The 17,242-nt window shown below is 41.6% G+C and overlaps 1 protein-coding gene across 4 annotated transcripts in view; it reads left to right on the forward strand.

Moving 5' to 3' along the window:
* The first annotated feature begins 142 nt into the window (after positions 1-142).
* Positions 143-17,242, forward strand: part of wt1a (WT1 transcription factor a) — a 150,405-nt gene continuing 133,305 nt past the window's right edge. For 3 of the 4 annotated variants that reach the window (XM_072272809.1, XM_072272810.1, XM_072272811.1), the window contains exon 1: positions 143-807. In XM_072272809.1, the coding sequence (XP_072128910.1) occupies positions 411-807 (397 nt within the window). In that variant the 5' untranslated portion in view covers positions 143-410. The remainder of the gene's footprint in view (positions 808-17,242) is intronic. The other variant, XM_072272808.1, reaches the window with a different exon arrangement.

Consider the following 17,242-nt stretch of genomic DNA (forward strand, 5'->3'; position numbering starts at 1 on the left):
TCCCCCTCCCCGGTTATATGCATCCTCATCGCCCAAACCAGCTCAGGAAGGGAGGGGGAGCTGGCAGGGGGTGTTCTCCCACTCAACTAGGGAGGAGGTCTCTGGTCAGAAGTTGCAGACTCCACCTCCTCCAGTATTTCAAGCCGGGAGTCTCCAATCCGATCCGACACATGTGGCCGTAGGTGGCTGGTGTGCCAACACCCACACCTCGCCATCGCATCAGCGACGCCGCTGTATGCCTCAAAACAATAACCCTTCCATTGTTGAGGAGTGTGGAATTTCTGGAGACCGAGCAGCTGGTGCTGAGATTGTTGGAGGGAGGGGGGACAGAAATTTGGCTCATTTAAAGAAAGAGAGAGAAAAATAAATAAACGATTGATTCGACTTGGTTTAAAGAGACGGTGGATACCATGGGCTCCGACGTGCGGGACCTGAACTCTTTGCTACCCGCGGTCTCCACGCTGACTCCGGGTAACGGCAGTTGCGCGATGCCGGGCAGCGGCGCGCCTCAGTGGACCCCAGTGCTGGACTTCCACCCGGGCGCTTCTTATAGCGCTCCGATCGGCCACCCTTCCTTCATCAAGCAGGAGCCGAGCTGGAGCTCCACGGAACCGCACGATGACCACTGCCTTAGCGCATTTACCGTGCACTTCTCCGGCCAGTTCACCGGCACGGCCGGGGCTTGTCGCTACGGAGCGTTCGGGGCCCCCGCTCCGAGTCAAGCGCCACCCAGCCAGGCGAGGATGTTCACCAACGGTGGCTACCTTAACCATTGCGTTGACTCGCAGACAGCAAGCAGGAATCAAGGTAAGGGGGTGTAGTTAACAGAAACAATTTTTAAAAAGTTTTGATTATTAGCCAAGCAACACACTCACAATAAAAGAACTCCAGTCAACAAGAAACGGTTCATATTCTGCGTTGTTAGGACGATTTTAATTGTAGAAATAGGTTTTGTCTTCACGTGAATGTCACAAAACTGACGTGAAACCAGTCCCAAAACCCTGTTCACTCCGGCGGCGGCTTGTGTCGCGACAGAGCAGCTTCGGTTTGCAGTAAGTCAGTTCACGATGAATCAAAAGGAGCAAGTTGTGTGGGCGTATGTTGAGGAGAGGAGGGGGTTCATAGCAAAACTAACTGAGAGCACAAATCCGACTTTCCCGACAGGGAACAACGATTTCCCAGGTCGGCACTGGGATGAGTTGTTCCCGCCTGAAGTCGGGCGAAGCTTGTCGGCAGAAGTCGGGCAAAGTTCGAAAACAAAATCTGAACACTTTTATTTAAAGAGTAACAACATTTCTCATCTGGTATCTAACGGTGTGCCTGCTTTGTCCCAGAATATTTGCGGACAGAAACTTCACAACCCGGTTAAAGAACCAATTAAACTAAAAAAAAATACTGGAGACACTCGGATGCCGCCTGATCTGCGGAGTGTTCCTAACATTTTCTATTCCTTCCACCCCCCCCCCGATTTCTAACCCATTTTAATTCACAATTTAAATGGTTGTCCGATTGTCAGAGCCAGCGCAAAGTTACTTAAACGCGCTCTGAAAATTTGACAGAACTGTTATTGTAAACTTCATGCCGTCGCTCACCTGGATACAGAGGCGTTTGTTCCAGAAGAGCGAAAAGCAGTGTGCAGATTTATAAATGTCCCCTTTAGAGACGTGGCAATATGCGGTACAAAATCAAATGCACAGTGAAGAAAATATAACAGGTATTGCTGATTATTTTCCTTGTCTCGTTCCCACTGTGCCAGTCTTGTACAAATGATCTCATGTTTGTTTTGATTTCATTCTCGTGATATTTTCGATTTCCAAATAACGGAGGGAGAAGCAGAACTGTGGGAGTGGAACTTGTTTCTTGTTTTCCTTAACTGACTATGCCGAGGTTGCGCAAAAATATTAACCTCATCTCAATATTTATAAGACATACAAACCTCTAACATTACCGCCAACGGGTCATAGTTCATTTTTTTTTTAAAAACGAGTCATATAACCTCGCTTGAAAAGAGCAATTTGCGGGGTCAGTGCGTGACATGAACCCGAGTGATTGGAATCTGCGGCCAAATAAAGGTGAAATAGCGCGCGATCTTAAAACGTCTATAACCCCAAGACAATGGTTTTACCACGCGGGGTCCACTCGGGTTTTGTACAGAGAGGGCATTGGTGAAAGTTGCGGCGCCATAACCAGCGTTTATTTAAGAGATGCAAGTTATATCGCTGTTGTGAAAGTTGTAATGCGGGAAGGAAACTGAGCGAGTTAAACTTAAACTTATAATTCACATCTCGAACTTTATAAACACACAAGGGATTCTGCAGATGCTGGAAATCCAGAGTCACACGCACATTATGCGGGAGGAACTCAGCAGGTCAGGCAGCATCTATGCAGGGAAATAAAGAGACGACGTTTCGGGCCGAGACCTTTCATTGAATCCGGATGGAGTATTTTGGCCCGAAACGTTAGCTTTTTATTCCTCTCCGTAGGACCTTATAAAATGCGTTGTATTAACATTTACTTTAGCGGACCTCGAGCGAATGGTTTGATTATTTGGGTTATTATGTTTCACTTTTCTTTGGAGATCCTCATTTAAAAATAAACCCAGGCGATCGTTTTATTCCAGTCACTGATTTAAAAATAACAATGTTGTTTTGAATTCCTCCTCACCATTCCGAGATAAATAGGATTTTCAGTAGCATCTGACTTTTAACGACGGATATGAGGTGAACGGGCGACCAGAATGTCTGATCAAGCAAACACTGTTACTGCAGAGTAAAGTGTTGGTAATTGAATCATTTATGTATGAACTTTAGATGCTCACTGTAACTACGGACACTGGTAATCTGAAATAGAAATAGAAAAATTTTGAAAACACTCGCAGGTGCCACCTCACCTGTGAAATATTCCCAGTATTTTCTGCTTTTATTTATTCTGAAACAGTTTGAATTGGCCAATTGGGAAATGCTTACGTCTTCTTTAGAAAGAAACATTTTGTTTGAGATGAGGGCTGTTGTGACTAGCGGTGAGCCCTATTCGGCTCCCGATGACGTCGCCGCTGAAGGCTGCTCCGCTAAGGGCGGGAGAAAGTTTCCACGCAGACCGAACCAGGTGGGCTGAGCGGCCTTCGTATCCTGCCACGGACGTAGATCTGGCGGAAGGCACCTCAAGGTTCAGTGTCTGGCTGGAATGCTGGTCGTGGGAAAGACGTTACCTTGGTGTGAAGATTCTACCTTCTGCCAAGTCTGGCCAGCGAATGGTGTTGAAACGGGACGCCTCCCTCGCTCAGGACTCGGCTGCGCTCCCTTCCTGAATAACAAGGGCCTCAAAAATCTGGGGAAGATCAGCGATTTTTCAGCACATTCCAATCAATTCCCTCCTTGACATCTCCGATAAGACCTTTTAATTAAATAGGGACCTGGTTATCAAGCAATTTGTTCGGGACTAAAGGTGGGGGCAGGGGAAGTATTGAGGGCAACCCCCCCAAAATTGAGAGACCAACGAATACCGGAAGAACAAAGAATCTAATCTTGCTGCTCGGAGCAACTTTGAAGGCCAACGCTTGAGTTGCTTTGCTTTTTAAAAACAGACGGACTTCGTTGTAATCTCTGTGGTATTTCCCAGTGTGCTGGCCTGCCAAAGGCTGCCGTTATTCCTCCCAAATACAGACAAGATAAAGAAATTCGTGAAATAAAATACAGCCACTAAACAGACGTGTGTTGTCTATGCAAAGTTCTGCTTACTGGCAGATTGGGAAGTAAGAATGTAAAAGCATCAAAGATTCACTCAATTGAATTCCATAAGGCTTTATCTTATGGAATCTTAAAACTACAACAGGAGCGGGAATAACGTTGCGGATTCACGTGTTAAACTGGACTGCAGAATGTATGATTTATCTTAAAGGGTTAATTAGGAACAGACTTCCAAGCTCCGGGTCTGTGTTACGTTTTGTTTACCTGTGTTAATTTTCGAATTTTCGTTTCCCATTGAAGTTGAAGCCCGCCTCGTTTAGGCCCATTAGTTGCTCGATGGGGATGTTTTAAACTACAATAACGTGATTTTATTTGTATAAACGGCCCCGTTTCGGATCGAAACAAAATAACCTATTGATTATTATCGCCAAAGTAATGTGATAAATGAAGAATATAATGTAGCCTGTAATTCCGAAGGATTCTCCCATGTTATAGGAATAAGATTTTACAATGCCAACTCAAACAACTCGCTGTGAAGGATTGTGTTTGACAACCGAATTCAACTCTGTCATCATTTGGTGCAATTCCGCTGATATTGTCGGTGGATTCGCCGTAGCTTTACCTCCTTAAATTTGAGGTATATTTATTTTCGTAATATACCGAACCTCAGAAACAGTAACACAGACTACCAGCTGCGGAGAATTGAAGATCCGCTATTCATTTCGAAATATTTCGCATTTTAGATATTTATTCTATATTTCGTCCAGGTGCAATTGAGGATTGTATCCGAAACAACTATATCCCAAAGTAACAAATCATTCATGACATTTAAAAGCGGGATGCTCTTAAATCAACTTCGGCATAAATTTAAATTTTTGACACTGTGCATATTTCGGATTAATTTCCCTACCACTTTAAAGTGTGTGTGTATATATATATATATATATATAACTGAGCTGGTTGCTCAGTTGATATCAGTGAATCACTGGATCGAGGAGAGGCAACACGGCCCGAGTCTGTACTCCGGAATATCAACGGATCCGCCCATCTGCTGTTGGCCTGTGGACTTAACCCCGAAACTAGAGGCGCGCAGCCAGTCCGACTGACCACTCTGTGTGTAGATGTGCTTGTTGGGTGTTACAGGGAAACTCGAATATTGCTTTTGATTCTGTTGTTGACCCGGGTAAAAAAAAATTATAACCTGAGTGATTACACGAATAGGACGTGTTTGTGGTAACTCCAAGAAAAAAAAGAAACGCCCGATTTTCAACCTTATTGAATCATGAGTCAAATGGCCGTGAATGAGCCCTTGCCCTCAGTTCAAGTTTACCCCCGGATGAGTTTATGATCGAAAATAACTCTTTAAAAACACATACACCACTCGCATACACACGCCGCGGCACAATTTTAATTAGATCGGGAGTCTGGCGCTATCTTAAAAAAAACAGACGAGATAATTGAAAGTATGTGTTAATTGGGGGCGAGGGGCCACACTCAAGTTTCTCCGCCACTTCCGCTTTGGAAAGTAAAGGGGTTTTTTTTCGCACCGTGAGCCAGTCTGCTTTCGGTGGCCGCAGGCAGTTCATTTCTTGTATACCAAACGGTGGACCGGCGGAGGCTCCTTTTTGCCACTCGGTAAAAGGTGTTGTCCGACGTAAACTCGGGCGTGACCCGGAGCACATCCCCAGTGAATCCCGCACCGCGCCTTGCACATGGTCGGCGCGGAGGTGAAGACTGCGAGAATAACAAACGCGAAGACAACCACTCTCGAGAGAAGCCTCCTTGTTATAAATTTATTTAGAATCATCGTTCCTTTTATATTTCAATTCTGACACCATAAAAGGGTCGGTCTACTTTATATTGAACGCAGTTCAACGGTTTTCCGAGAAGGAACGTGTACCAATACAACAGTGTTGTAATTCATTCCCATTGCATGTAATACTGCGCACATTTACAAATTAAACCTTGCAAACACCATCAACCCAAGTCATTGTAAAGTAGAGAATTATCCTAAATGCTAAACTCCATTTTTGCACTAATTTAATTATTTTATATATTTTTATTGTAACTTATAGTATATTTTATGTGTTGCACTGTACTGCTGCCGCAAGACCTGATTCTGATTTTCTTGATCTCTCAATATACCTGGACGTGAACTTTCCTCTTTATCTGTCTACCTGCCTTGCACTTTCTCGGTAACTGTAACACTTCATTCTGCATTTTGTTATTATTTTTCCTCCAGTATGAAATGGCCTGTCTGGATGACACGCGAACAAAAGCGACCCGCAGTATATAGGTACATGTGACAATTACTAAACCAATTACGAATAACCAGGCATTGCAACTTTAAGTCGCAGGTGTTATTTCCGCGCCCACAGTACTAGCTCAGAGCGAAGATTTCGCAGATAATAGACACCTGAAGAGACAAACGTCGAATAAATGTTCTCGGAACAGATGAAGCAACAACTTTCACTAATTAAAGACATTGGCTTTAAAGCTATTCCTGCAGTGGAACCGGTTTTTCTCTGAAATTTGGGGGCATTGCCCTTTTCTAGTTGCAATTATTTAAAGTCTTAGTTTTATTGATTCCGACTTATGATTGTTATAAACAAGATATCGGTACTCGTTCTCTTTTCGCAGTTTCACAAATAAACCCGCCCCAGAATATTCGGCTTTGGCATTTCGCGCGTTCTGGTTTTCCGCCTCGCTTTAAGGATGTTTCCAAATACACTATTTACCAGAAGAGGAATCTCGCTATTTTAACTGCCCTTTCGTTTTATTTTAAACCTAGTTTCTCTAACGAAGCACTCTACGTCTTTATTTTGGGATAAATCATCCTCACATAGCGCAGAATGAAAATTCGCATCCTGTTTTCACCTCAGCACGGACTCGAGTAGACGCGGGGTCTGAAATAACTTCACCGATATTTTATTACCTATTAGAAATAAACCGTAAAAACATAAAGAATGTTGGTAGTTAAGAAAGTAATCGAAATTGACGAACTATTCAAAACTGCGAGAAGAGAACAAGTACCAATCCAAAACCAAAAATCTTGTTTGTCACAATTAGAAGTCGGAAGAATTAAAGTTGAGGCTTTTTAAATGATTGCAAATTTACTGCAAATATTGTCCCAGCTGCGACACTCAATTCATCGACCTGCAGACAGTTGTGACACTGTTTTTGCATGCCTGAATTATCCCATCGATGTTAGTTATCCAATGGCTTTTGGACATTCGATAGGAACCAATGTATTAATCCAGTGGACAGATTGTATTGGATAGCGCCCGGAATTTAACCAACTGCGACGAAATAGCGCGATTTGTTTGTTTTTGCTAAAACCATTGCAACAGCGTGATTATTATCAATACCTAGTAAAAATTCTGCGTGTGTGTGTGTGTGTGTGTGCCCTTTATTTGAGGTTTCGCTTTGATTCCAAAACCGCTCTTTTTATTAAAGCCGAACGACGATTCCAAATTTCAGAGCCGTGCAGAAGGAAGGTGTAAAATTAGAGAGTTGTATTTCCACAGTGCTTCTTGCCCTTAAATTAAACAGTGCAAGGACGAATTCTGAAGAAAGATGCGACTATATAGACCGAGGGATCATAAACATTTAAAAGTTCGCGATTTACCCAAACACGTCTACCGGCTATGTTGAGAAAAACATGGACCCTAAAACTCTACAGGGAGGTAATTCTGTGACTAAAATAATATCGCGCAGAACAAAATCATTGGTGAATAAAGAGACGCGGAAGAAAAGATAGCTGGTGGTGTTTTCTCCTAGATTTAAAACCCCTATTGTAACTGCTACGTGATTATTTACTCAACGAATTTTGAAAGCCGTGTAATTGAAAATCAAAGGATATTAATGGGGCAGGATGAACTCCCTGGTTGTAAGGTCAAGGGACTCACTGAAGGATCAGGTTTATTGTTGCAATGAGATTTCTAACTTTGATAAGTTAGGTCCTTACGCATTGACGCTGCAAAAGTATCCGAGGTTGGTCAAAGACTACTTTAAAGAGCCCGTTGTTTCCACAACTTTCCAGAACATTTTGTGAATGGGTGGAGTAACAGCTACAATATTATCTTGTCTCCGCTTATCCCGAGTTCTCCAAAGAATTTCTTCCAATGTGGGGGTTATCTCCCGATTTGTCGCTTAACGCCAAACCATGATTTTATTCCCGCCGTTTTCTTGAGGGAAGGATATACGCGTGTGCGGAATCTAATTTTATTTTGGTCTTATGAAGCCTGGTGAGAACTTACCCGAAGTTGAGACATATCCTGAAGGCACTTTGCCCTGGCGCGCTTTGCGAGCTCCTCATTTTCTCTCCAAATTTGGTGAAATTGATTGGGTTCCTACACATTTGCTGGACGGTCTTACCAGCTTCAAGATTGTCACCATCACCCGCAGTTTGAAGTGTTTGTATTATATCTCATTTCAAATAAAATGAAAATTATTGATAACAATCTAAGCATCGACTTGCTTTCATAACACCGGGGTTCAGGACAAACAACCATTATAAGACCGTAAGACATAGGAGCCTTTCGATCCATCGAATCTACTCCGCCAATTCATCGTGGCTGATTTATCTCCTCAAACCCATTCTCCGGCCGTTTCCTGGTAACCTTTAACGCCTTATAATTACTTTTCTCGGCACCTCTTTGAGGCGTTTTTTTCCCCAAAACAGTAATCTAATGACACCGCATTGGAATAATAACCAGTGTTTCTAACCAAGCACTGCGTCATTCTGTTTCTATATTAATTGCCCTACTATAATGTCGTCTTCTTCTTAAGACTATCATCCCTGTTGGAGTACACACCGCCAACAGCAGCTCGCCAAAGTCCTTTGTCCCGAGTCAGAATTTAAAGCTATCCCCAGGTGCAGCCCATCCTCAAAGATCCTTCCTCTCCCAGGGATGAGGTCTTTGGAGCTTTTAATGGTGTTCATGTAGCTTTGGGTTTTTACGGAATGGGGTTTCTAGCCCCGTGCCCAAACCTTCTTTCGAGGCCGGGCTTGGCGGAGTTCTGCTGTAATGCGGGGAGAGTTTAAATGAGCGAGTCAACTACCATTCCTAAATTACTTTCCTTCATAAGGCTTTTGCAAAGATTTGCTTCGTGTAATGCGATGCCTGTCAGAATGGAGCAAAATGACATTCCGACTTAATCCCATGTATGATCTTATCAGTTTGCCCTCTTCTCGCCAAATACTTGGAGATGAAACTGGATTTTGTCGTGCAAAGGAAAGTGATGTATGTACTGCTTAATGAGCCAGAGAGGTCTGACTACGTAAAGAATAACAGACTGCCTTGGGAGAGGAACGGAGAGCTGTCTCATAACTGAATGCTTCTGACTACACCCGTGAAGGCGAGAGTTCACTGTAACCAACAATGGACTATAAAGTCATCAAAATCAAAGATTTGATTCCATTCTGTAGCTTGGTCCCATTGTTTGATGCACCTACTGATGGTAGAAATACTGATCTCCTGGAGAGTAGTCTTTCTAGAATTGGAACATAAGGTCACGGACGGGAGGTTCTTTAGGCACAAGGACAATCTGAGTAGAACTACTCAAGTAGACAATGCGCAAACTAAATGACGCTTTGATTTACAATACACATACTATAAATCAGTGTAGGATTAGTGTGTTTCAAATAATATTCCCATTATGTGATCCTGTCACCTCTAGATAGCAGTTCTCATCAATTAATTTTATGCAATATTAATAGGTAACTCATAATCTGGAATAAAGCCACTTTATTCACCCTATTCATGATATAAACATCTTCCTCAATTTGGAAATTAATTTAATTTAATTTATTTTATTTTAGGCCCTTCTGGCCCTTCAAGCCACGCCGCCCCAGCAGCCCCCGATAAATCCGTTTAACCCTAACCTAATCACGAGACAATTTACAATAACCGATTAACCTATCTGATACATATTTGGACTGCGGGAAGAAACCGGAGCACCTGAGGAAAAAACAACGCATTTCTCAGTGAGGACGTATAGGGGCTTCATACAGAACGGCGTGGAATTGAACTCTGAACTCCAGAACGCCCCCAGCTACATAATGTCGCGCTAACCGCTACCATACCGTCTTATCCGTCTTTACACAGTTCTGACTTTGAAAGTCAAAATAAGTTTATTATCGAAGTACACATATGTCACCACAAGAAATCAGCATCCATCGTCAAGGAGCCTCACCGTCCGAGCCATTCTTTCTCCTCACTGCTGCCGGAGGTCCCACAACACCAGGTTTGGGGACAGTATTACCCTTCAACCATCGGGCTCTTGAAGCAGCATGGGTAACCTCACTCACCTCAGCACTAAACTAGTCACTGAACGCAGTTATGGGCTGAATTTCAAGGCTGCTACTCATGTTCTCAGTATTACTTATTTATTATCATTAATTACTTTTTTTTTACTATTTTCACAGTTTGCCTTCTTTTGCACATTGGTCAGTCTTTGTGTGTAGTTTTTCACTGATTCTATTGTACATTTTTATTCTCCTGTGAATCAATTTCAAGGTAGTATATCAAAGTTCAAAGTAAATTTATTATTAAAGTACATATATGTCACCATATACAGCCCCGAGATTCATTTTCTTGCAAACATTTAAGGGAAAATAAAGACATGCAATAAAATTGATGAAAAACTATAAATAATAAAGATTGACTTTCAGCCAATGTGCAAAAGAAGACAAATTGTGCTAATAATTAAAGTAAGTAATGATACTGAGAACTAAATAATACTGTAGGGTCGTTGAAAGTGAGTCCATAGGTTGTGGGGTCAGTTCAGTGTTGAGGTGAGTGAAGTTATCCACGTCGGTTCAGGAGGCTGATAGTTGATGGGTAATAACTGTTACTGAACCTGATGGTCTGGCAGCCTTCCTTGTAAATGGGCTCATTGGCGGGGAGGGCTTTTCCGGTGGGGAACTGGGCTGTATCCAGCACTTTTTGTAGGCTTTTCCGTACGTGAGCATTGGTGCTTCCATGCCAGGCTGTGATGCAAGCAGTCAGGATCCGTTCCGCTGTAGAAGTTTGTCAAAGTTTTATACCTCACGCCAAGTCTGTGCAAGTCTCTAGTAAAGTTGGAGTGCTGCCGTGCCTTCTTTGTAGTGGCCCTTACTTACTCAGAGTTGAAGTGAGTGAAGTTATCCAGGCCGGTTCGATTAATATATTCTATTTCTCCCACTGAACACTCTCATATAGCTTTTCCTTAGTCTCAGACACTGCCACCAATTTGTATCATATGTGTTCTTGGCAAAGCTGCAACCAAGTTTGCTGATGGAGTTCTTACTTCTACTTTTATTGCCACTTGATGTATTCTTCTGTTCTGCTTCCAAGGCCAAGTTATTTTTAACAAGAACGGTGACTCGGATTATCAAAGGGAATGGAGAATGCAGTGTAAAAGCGAATAAGGTTTATTTGGGAGGGGAATGCCGAAGGATGCTACACTATCAGTAACTGAGTATCACTGTTCCCTCCAAGCTGCTTTCCCGCGCAGTATTAAAATGCCCCCACGCACGTAGCCTTTGTTGCCGGGCAGCTGGGATTGTCTTTTATATAATGTTTTATCAAAGTGCTGCGCAGTTTTCAGGCTGTGTAAAAAGTTCCTTCTCGGAGAAATGGTTGGTCAGTGCAGCTGTGAAAGCTGCCAAGTGGACATATTCAAAGAAGCCGAGAACCATATATGGGGTGGTGGTAGAGGCAGATACATTAGGGACTGTTAAGAGATGTTGAGATAGGTAAGGAACGTTAGGAACATAGAAGGATATGGACATTGTGTAGGTAGAAGAGATTAGTTTAGTTGGCTAGTTAATTACTAATTTACCATTGTGGGCCAAAGGGCTGGATCCTGTGATAGACTATTCTATGTTCTATGTACTATACAGCACAGTACAGAAGGAAGTCATTTGTTCTGTCATGGTCTTGCCTGTATTTTGAAATAATATCATGTTCCTTGTATTTATTCCAGCAGAAATTCATTTATTTACCACTTTTCAAACGCATATTTAGATCCCCTTTATCTAAACACTTTCTATTGCACATTCAGTTTATTCCAGACTATAGCAACTCTGTCTGTTAAAAGCAACCCCCCCCCCCCCCACAACACTTTCCTTCTGGCTTTTCCACCTTAAACATCTTGCAATAAATTGCTTGGATTTTTGCAATCTCATTAGCATTTGCATGGATATTTGTGTTCCAAATGTTCGTCACATACACTCACTGGCCGCTTTGTTAGCTACCTAATAAAATGGCTATTGAGTGCATGTTCATTGCCTTTTGCCCCTGTAGCCCATCCACTTCAAAGTTTGATGTGTTGTGCATTCAGAGATGCTCTTCTGCACATCACTGTAGTAATGTGTGGTTATTTGAGTTACTGTCACATTTCTGTCAGCTTAAACCAGTCTGGCCATTCTCCTCCGACCTCTCTCATCAACAAGGCATTATCGCCCTCAAGACTGCCGCTCACTGGATATTTGTTGTTTTTTTTGCACTATTCTAGTGACTCTAGTTGTGTGTGAAAACCCCAGGAAATCAGTAATTTCTGAGATTCTCAATCCATCCTGTCTGGCAGTAACAATCATTCCATGGTCAACATCACTTAGATCACATTTCTTCCCCTTTCTGAAGTTTGCTCTGAACAACAACAGAACCTCCTGACCTTGGCTGAATGCTTTTATACATTGAATTGCTACAACAAGATTGGCTATTTAGATATTCGCATTAGTGAGCCGGTGTACCTAATAAAGTGGCCATGGAGTCCACATGCAGAAGATGGCACTGCAAGTAAAAGATTATTTGGCACTCGTTAAAGTGCTATGATTTTCTATATCCTATGTAATGTTATCCTTTACAAATGCAAAACATAAAATGGCTGGGAATATATTTGTCTGAAGAATGACAATTTGCAAGTTATGAAGGCCATTTTGTTGATTAAGACCTAGGAGCAATATATAAATGTTGCTTGAAGAGCTCCTTTAATTAAGTTTGTGGTGTGAAATCCTGTAGTTCTATGTTCTGAAAATGTAAAGACAAACAGGAAATTTTAAGCACATATCCCACAAACATTATATATGCATATTCTCTTCTCATTTTCCACAAGCAGCCATCTTCTCTACGTCTCCCTGTTGAGTACCTTCAGTTAGCAGACTGCAATTAACTCCTAAACCTTGTGCAGAGTTCAAACATGAGGGAATTCTGCTCATGGACGTTAGACAGATGCATAAAGCCTCTTTCCCCAGGTGGTGCTTTCTTTTAATGATACAAGGGAATGAGGAGAAGCCTCTCATTTGTCATAACATTGGCAAAAGTCAAGGCTACACTTATAAGGTTCCCAAGAGGTCCAATAGATTGACTAGAACCGTTCAAAATGAAGCTTAACATGAAGTCTCCTGTGAGGGACCTCACCAGGTATGTTATGAGAGTAATAATAACGGGATACATAATATTCCCCATGTTGTCTTTCTTTAGTGCTGCTTTATGGACACAGAACAATATGTTTTTTTTTTCAAAGTTCAAAGTAAATTTATTATCAAAGTACATATATGTCACCATATACTAGCCTGAGATTCATTTTCTTAGCAGGCATTCACAGTAGAGCAAAGAAATACAACAGAATCAAAGAAAAACTACACACAAAGACTGATAAATAATGTGCAAAAGACAAACTGCAAATACAAAATAAACAAATCAATACTGAGAACATGAGCTATAGAGTCCATAGATTGTGGAATCAGTTCAGAGTTGAGGTGAGTGAAGTTATCTACGCCGGTTCAGGAGCCTGACGGTCGAAGGGTAATAACTGTTTCTGAACTTGGTGGTGTGGGACCTAATGCTTCTGTACCTCCTTCCTGACGGCAGTAGTGAGAAGAGAGCATTCACTGGGTGATGGGGGTCCTTGATTGATAGATGCTGCCTTCTTCTGTCAGTGCTCCTTGTAGATGCCCTCAATGGTGGGGAAGACTTTTCATCGGGTGGACTGGGCTGCAGCTACCACCTTTTTATGCTTTTCTATTCTTGGTCATTAGTGTTTCTGAGTCATGGAGATCTACACTGGCACATTAACCATCAATGTTGTGAGGATCAGACATTTATTCCAGCAGTCTGCTTACTTCTTGACTTTCTTCTTCTGAAAGTAATGACTCACCCTGAAATAATCTTGAATCCTCTCTGACTTTAATCAAGTGAAGTTTTTCATTTCTGCGCCCTGAGTCTCTGCCATGAAACAGCAAAGCATAGCTCATTCCGAGCTTAAATCAATATTGCAAACATATTCTAATAGCCAAAAGACAGAGATCAAGAGAATTGCTTTAATCAGTCTTTCCTTTCCTTTCTTTATTAAGATACTTGGTTGGATTTTCAAAAGGCAATGACTCAGAAAGGCTGTATCCCTCATTAAGTACCCCAATCATCCAGGACATGCCCTCTTCTCATTGCTACCATCAGGAACACACTCAATGATTCAGGAACTACTTCTTCCCCTCTACCATCAGATTTCTGAATGGACAATGAACCCATGTATACTACTTCACTAAAGTTTGCTTTTTTTTGGTCTCTTTTTTCAATACTTTTTTTTATGTATTCAGCGGGTTCCAGTTAATTGGGTCATCAGTTAATTGCAGTAGCTGCCTTTTTGGGACAACTCATAAAGAACAAAACTAATCAAGAAAATATCTGGACTTCCCTTCATTTATTTGGGACATTATGCTTCTTAATTGAGACAGGAGACTGTTGCTGACCAGTTTCTGACTAGTGACAGTCACGTAAAATTGTGTGTGGCTGTTAGGTACTGTACTGTGCTTAGAACAGTTTTTAAATTGCATGGTCGCCTGTGTTTGTGTTCAAAACACAGTGATTTTTGCCGCTGATAGTTGGTGAGAAATAAGCAGTAAGATAATTCAGAAATGTTTCCTCACTGTGGTTTCAAGTGTTCAGGCTTTGAGATGCCAGAAACGGCTGGGAGTGAAAATGAAATGATTTCACTACTTCAACAAGTTAGAAACTATGAAGAATTTGAAGGTATTGACAATCATCTTGAACATTACAATGAAAATGAAGATTTGGAGGATGCAATTATCGATAGCATTGTATGAAGGTAGTACATTATCTGCACTGATTTTGTTCATTTACAGTTCAATCAAAAGAATGCAATATGCTCTGTTGAAAACTATTAAGAACTAATATGCAGTTTTATAGTACTGTGGTTGTATTGATAATGTTCTAAATTGTTCTGTATTTCATTTAAATACATGCTTTGTTACTCAGTTACACAGTGGTTTGTCTTTTTTATACCTTTTTAACTATTTCCTTGAAATTTTGGCTAATAGGGGCAATGCTTAATTGGGCATAAATGTACTGGTCTCCATGTATCCAAATTAACTGGAATCCACTGAATATATATTTCTTACTGTAATTTATAATTTTAGCATTATGTTTTGCAATGTACTGCTGCCACAACAAAACATATTCCAGTGATATTAAGCTTGCTTCTGATAGTGTCCCAGATAAGATCAGCTAATATACAGGTCCAAAAGTTAAGCATACATGTCTCCTGACTGTTGAGGAATTGTAACTTACTCATAGACCACCAAAGAAGCTATATGATAAATTTTCATACATTGTTTCCTATAGTGGGGTAGGCTAGGACCAGAGTTCACAGCCTCAGAATAGAAGGTTGTCCCTGTAGAACAGAGATGAGCAGGAATTTCTTTAGCTAGAGAGTGGTGAATCTGTGGAATTCATTGCCACAGATGACTATGGAGACCAAGTCATTATGTACATTCAAAGCGGAGGTTGATAATTTCTTGATTGGTGAGGATGTCAATTGTTACGGGGAGATGGCAGGAGAATGGGGTAGAGAGGAAAAATAACTCAGACATGATGGAATGGCAGATAAGATTTGATGGGCAGAATGGCCTAATTCTGCTCCTATGTCTTATAATAAATGCAGTAAGTGCTGCAAATGTCCAACCAAAAAGAATTGAGGCTTCAGATATACTGGATTGATGCAATTAGTTCTGCTAGGGTTCACAGTCTGGGCTGCTTTCATCTGGGTCACTTTCCAATTCTCTGACACCTTTCCCGTTTGTAATGATATAGACAGGAACTTTACCAAAGTTCCATTCATTCCCCATCTTTCATTTTTGTACAATGCCCATGACAACTGTTCTAGGCTTAATACTATGGATATCTGGAAGCATTTTTAAAGCACATTTCTACTTCCAACAAACAATGCCCCTGAGATGCTGATGGAAGAAGTAGAATATTCCACATAATTACAGTTAAAAATGTTGTGTCTAAACAGTCAGACAATAGGAATCTACCAGGAGGTTGGCCTGCCCATCACAGAGCACAATTATTTTAAAGATTAGCTTTACTTGTCACATGTACATTGAAACATACAGTGAAATGCGTCATTTGTCACTAACTCATATTAAAGATGTACCCAGAGGAAATCCACACAGTCACTGGGAGAGCGTACAAGCTCTTTACAGATAGTGGTGGGAATTGAACCCCAATATTCCGATTACTGGTGCCGTAAAGCATTACACTAACCACTCCACCACAGTGCCTCGCTAAATGATATTACCATATTGGGAAGATCCAGTTGCTAGAGACAACAATTGCATTGATGTACTACTGAACTTCCCCAATGAGCATGTAATTAATAAATGTATCTACCTTTAATAAATTAAAGTGTGGGACTGTACAAATAGGATGATTAATATGATCATTCTGGTTGGTACTAGAATGGAGTTTTGTTTATTATTGCAGTGAAAAGCTTTTGTTTTGCATGTCATCATGGCAGATCATGCCATAGGTTATCATAACAAGCTACTAGAAAATGCTGAATAAAGTGATACAGTTACAGAGGAAAATGCAGTGAGGATGGGCAATAAGGTGCAAGAACCTCGACAAGGTAGATAGGGAGATTGAGGGGTGGTTCTTACTTTGCTGTAAGGCTTGTTAGAACATAGAACACATCACAGTACCTGTCTGTCAGCCCTTGATGTCGTGCCATCCTTTTAACCCACTCTACAATCAATATAACCCTTCCCTCCCACATAGTCCTTCATTTTCCCTTCATCCATGTGCCTATCTAAGAGCCTCTTAAATGTCCCTAATGCATCCGCCTCTACCACCACCCCCAGGAGCATGTTCCATGCACCCACCGTGCTCTGTGTAAGTTACTTCAGTCTGGCATCTCTCCTGTACTTTCCTCCAAGATTATATCCCCTCGTTTTAGCCATTTCTGCACTGGGGAAAAGTTTCTGACTCTCCGCTTGATCTCTGCCTTTTATCATCTTGTACACCATCTCTGTCATCCTCCTTTGCTCCAGGAAGAAAAGTCTTAGCTCGTTCAACCTTTCCTAATAAGACACGCTCTCTAATCCAGGCAGCATCCTGGTAAATCTCCACTGCACCCTCTCTAAAGCTTCCACAACCTTCCTATAATGAGGCAACCAAAACTGAACACAATGTTCCAAGTGTGGTCTGACCAGAGTTTCATAGAGCTACGACATTACCTCACGGCTCTTGAACTCAATCCCCCCAACT

Source organism: Mobula birostris, chromosome 11, assembly GCF_030028105.1.
Source record: "Mobula birostris isolate sMobBir1 chromosome 11, sMobBir1.hap1, whole genome shotgun sequence".
Classification (NCBI taxonomy): Eukaryota; Metazoa; Chordata; class Chondrichthyes; order Myliobatiformes; family Myliobatidae; genus Mobula; species Mobula birostris.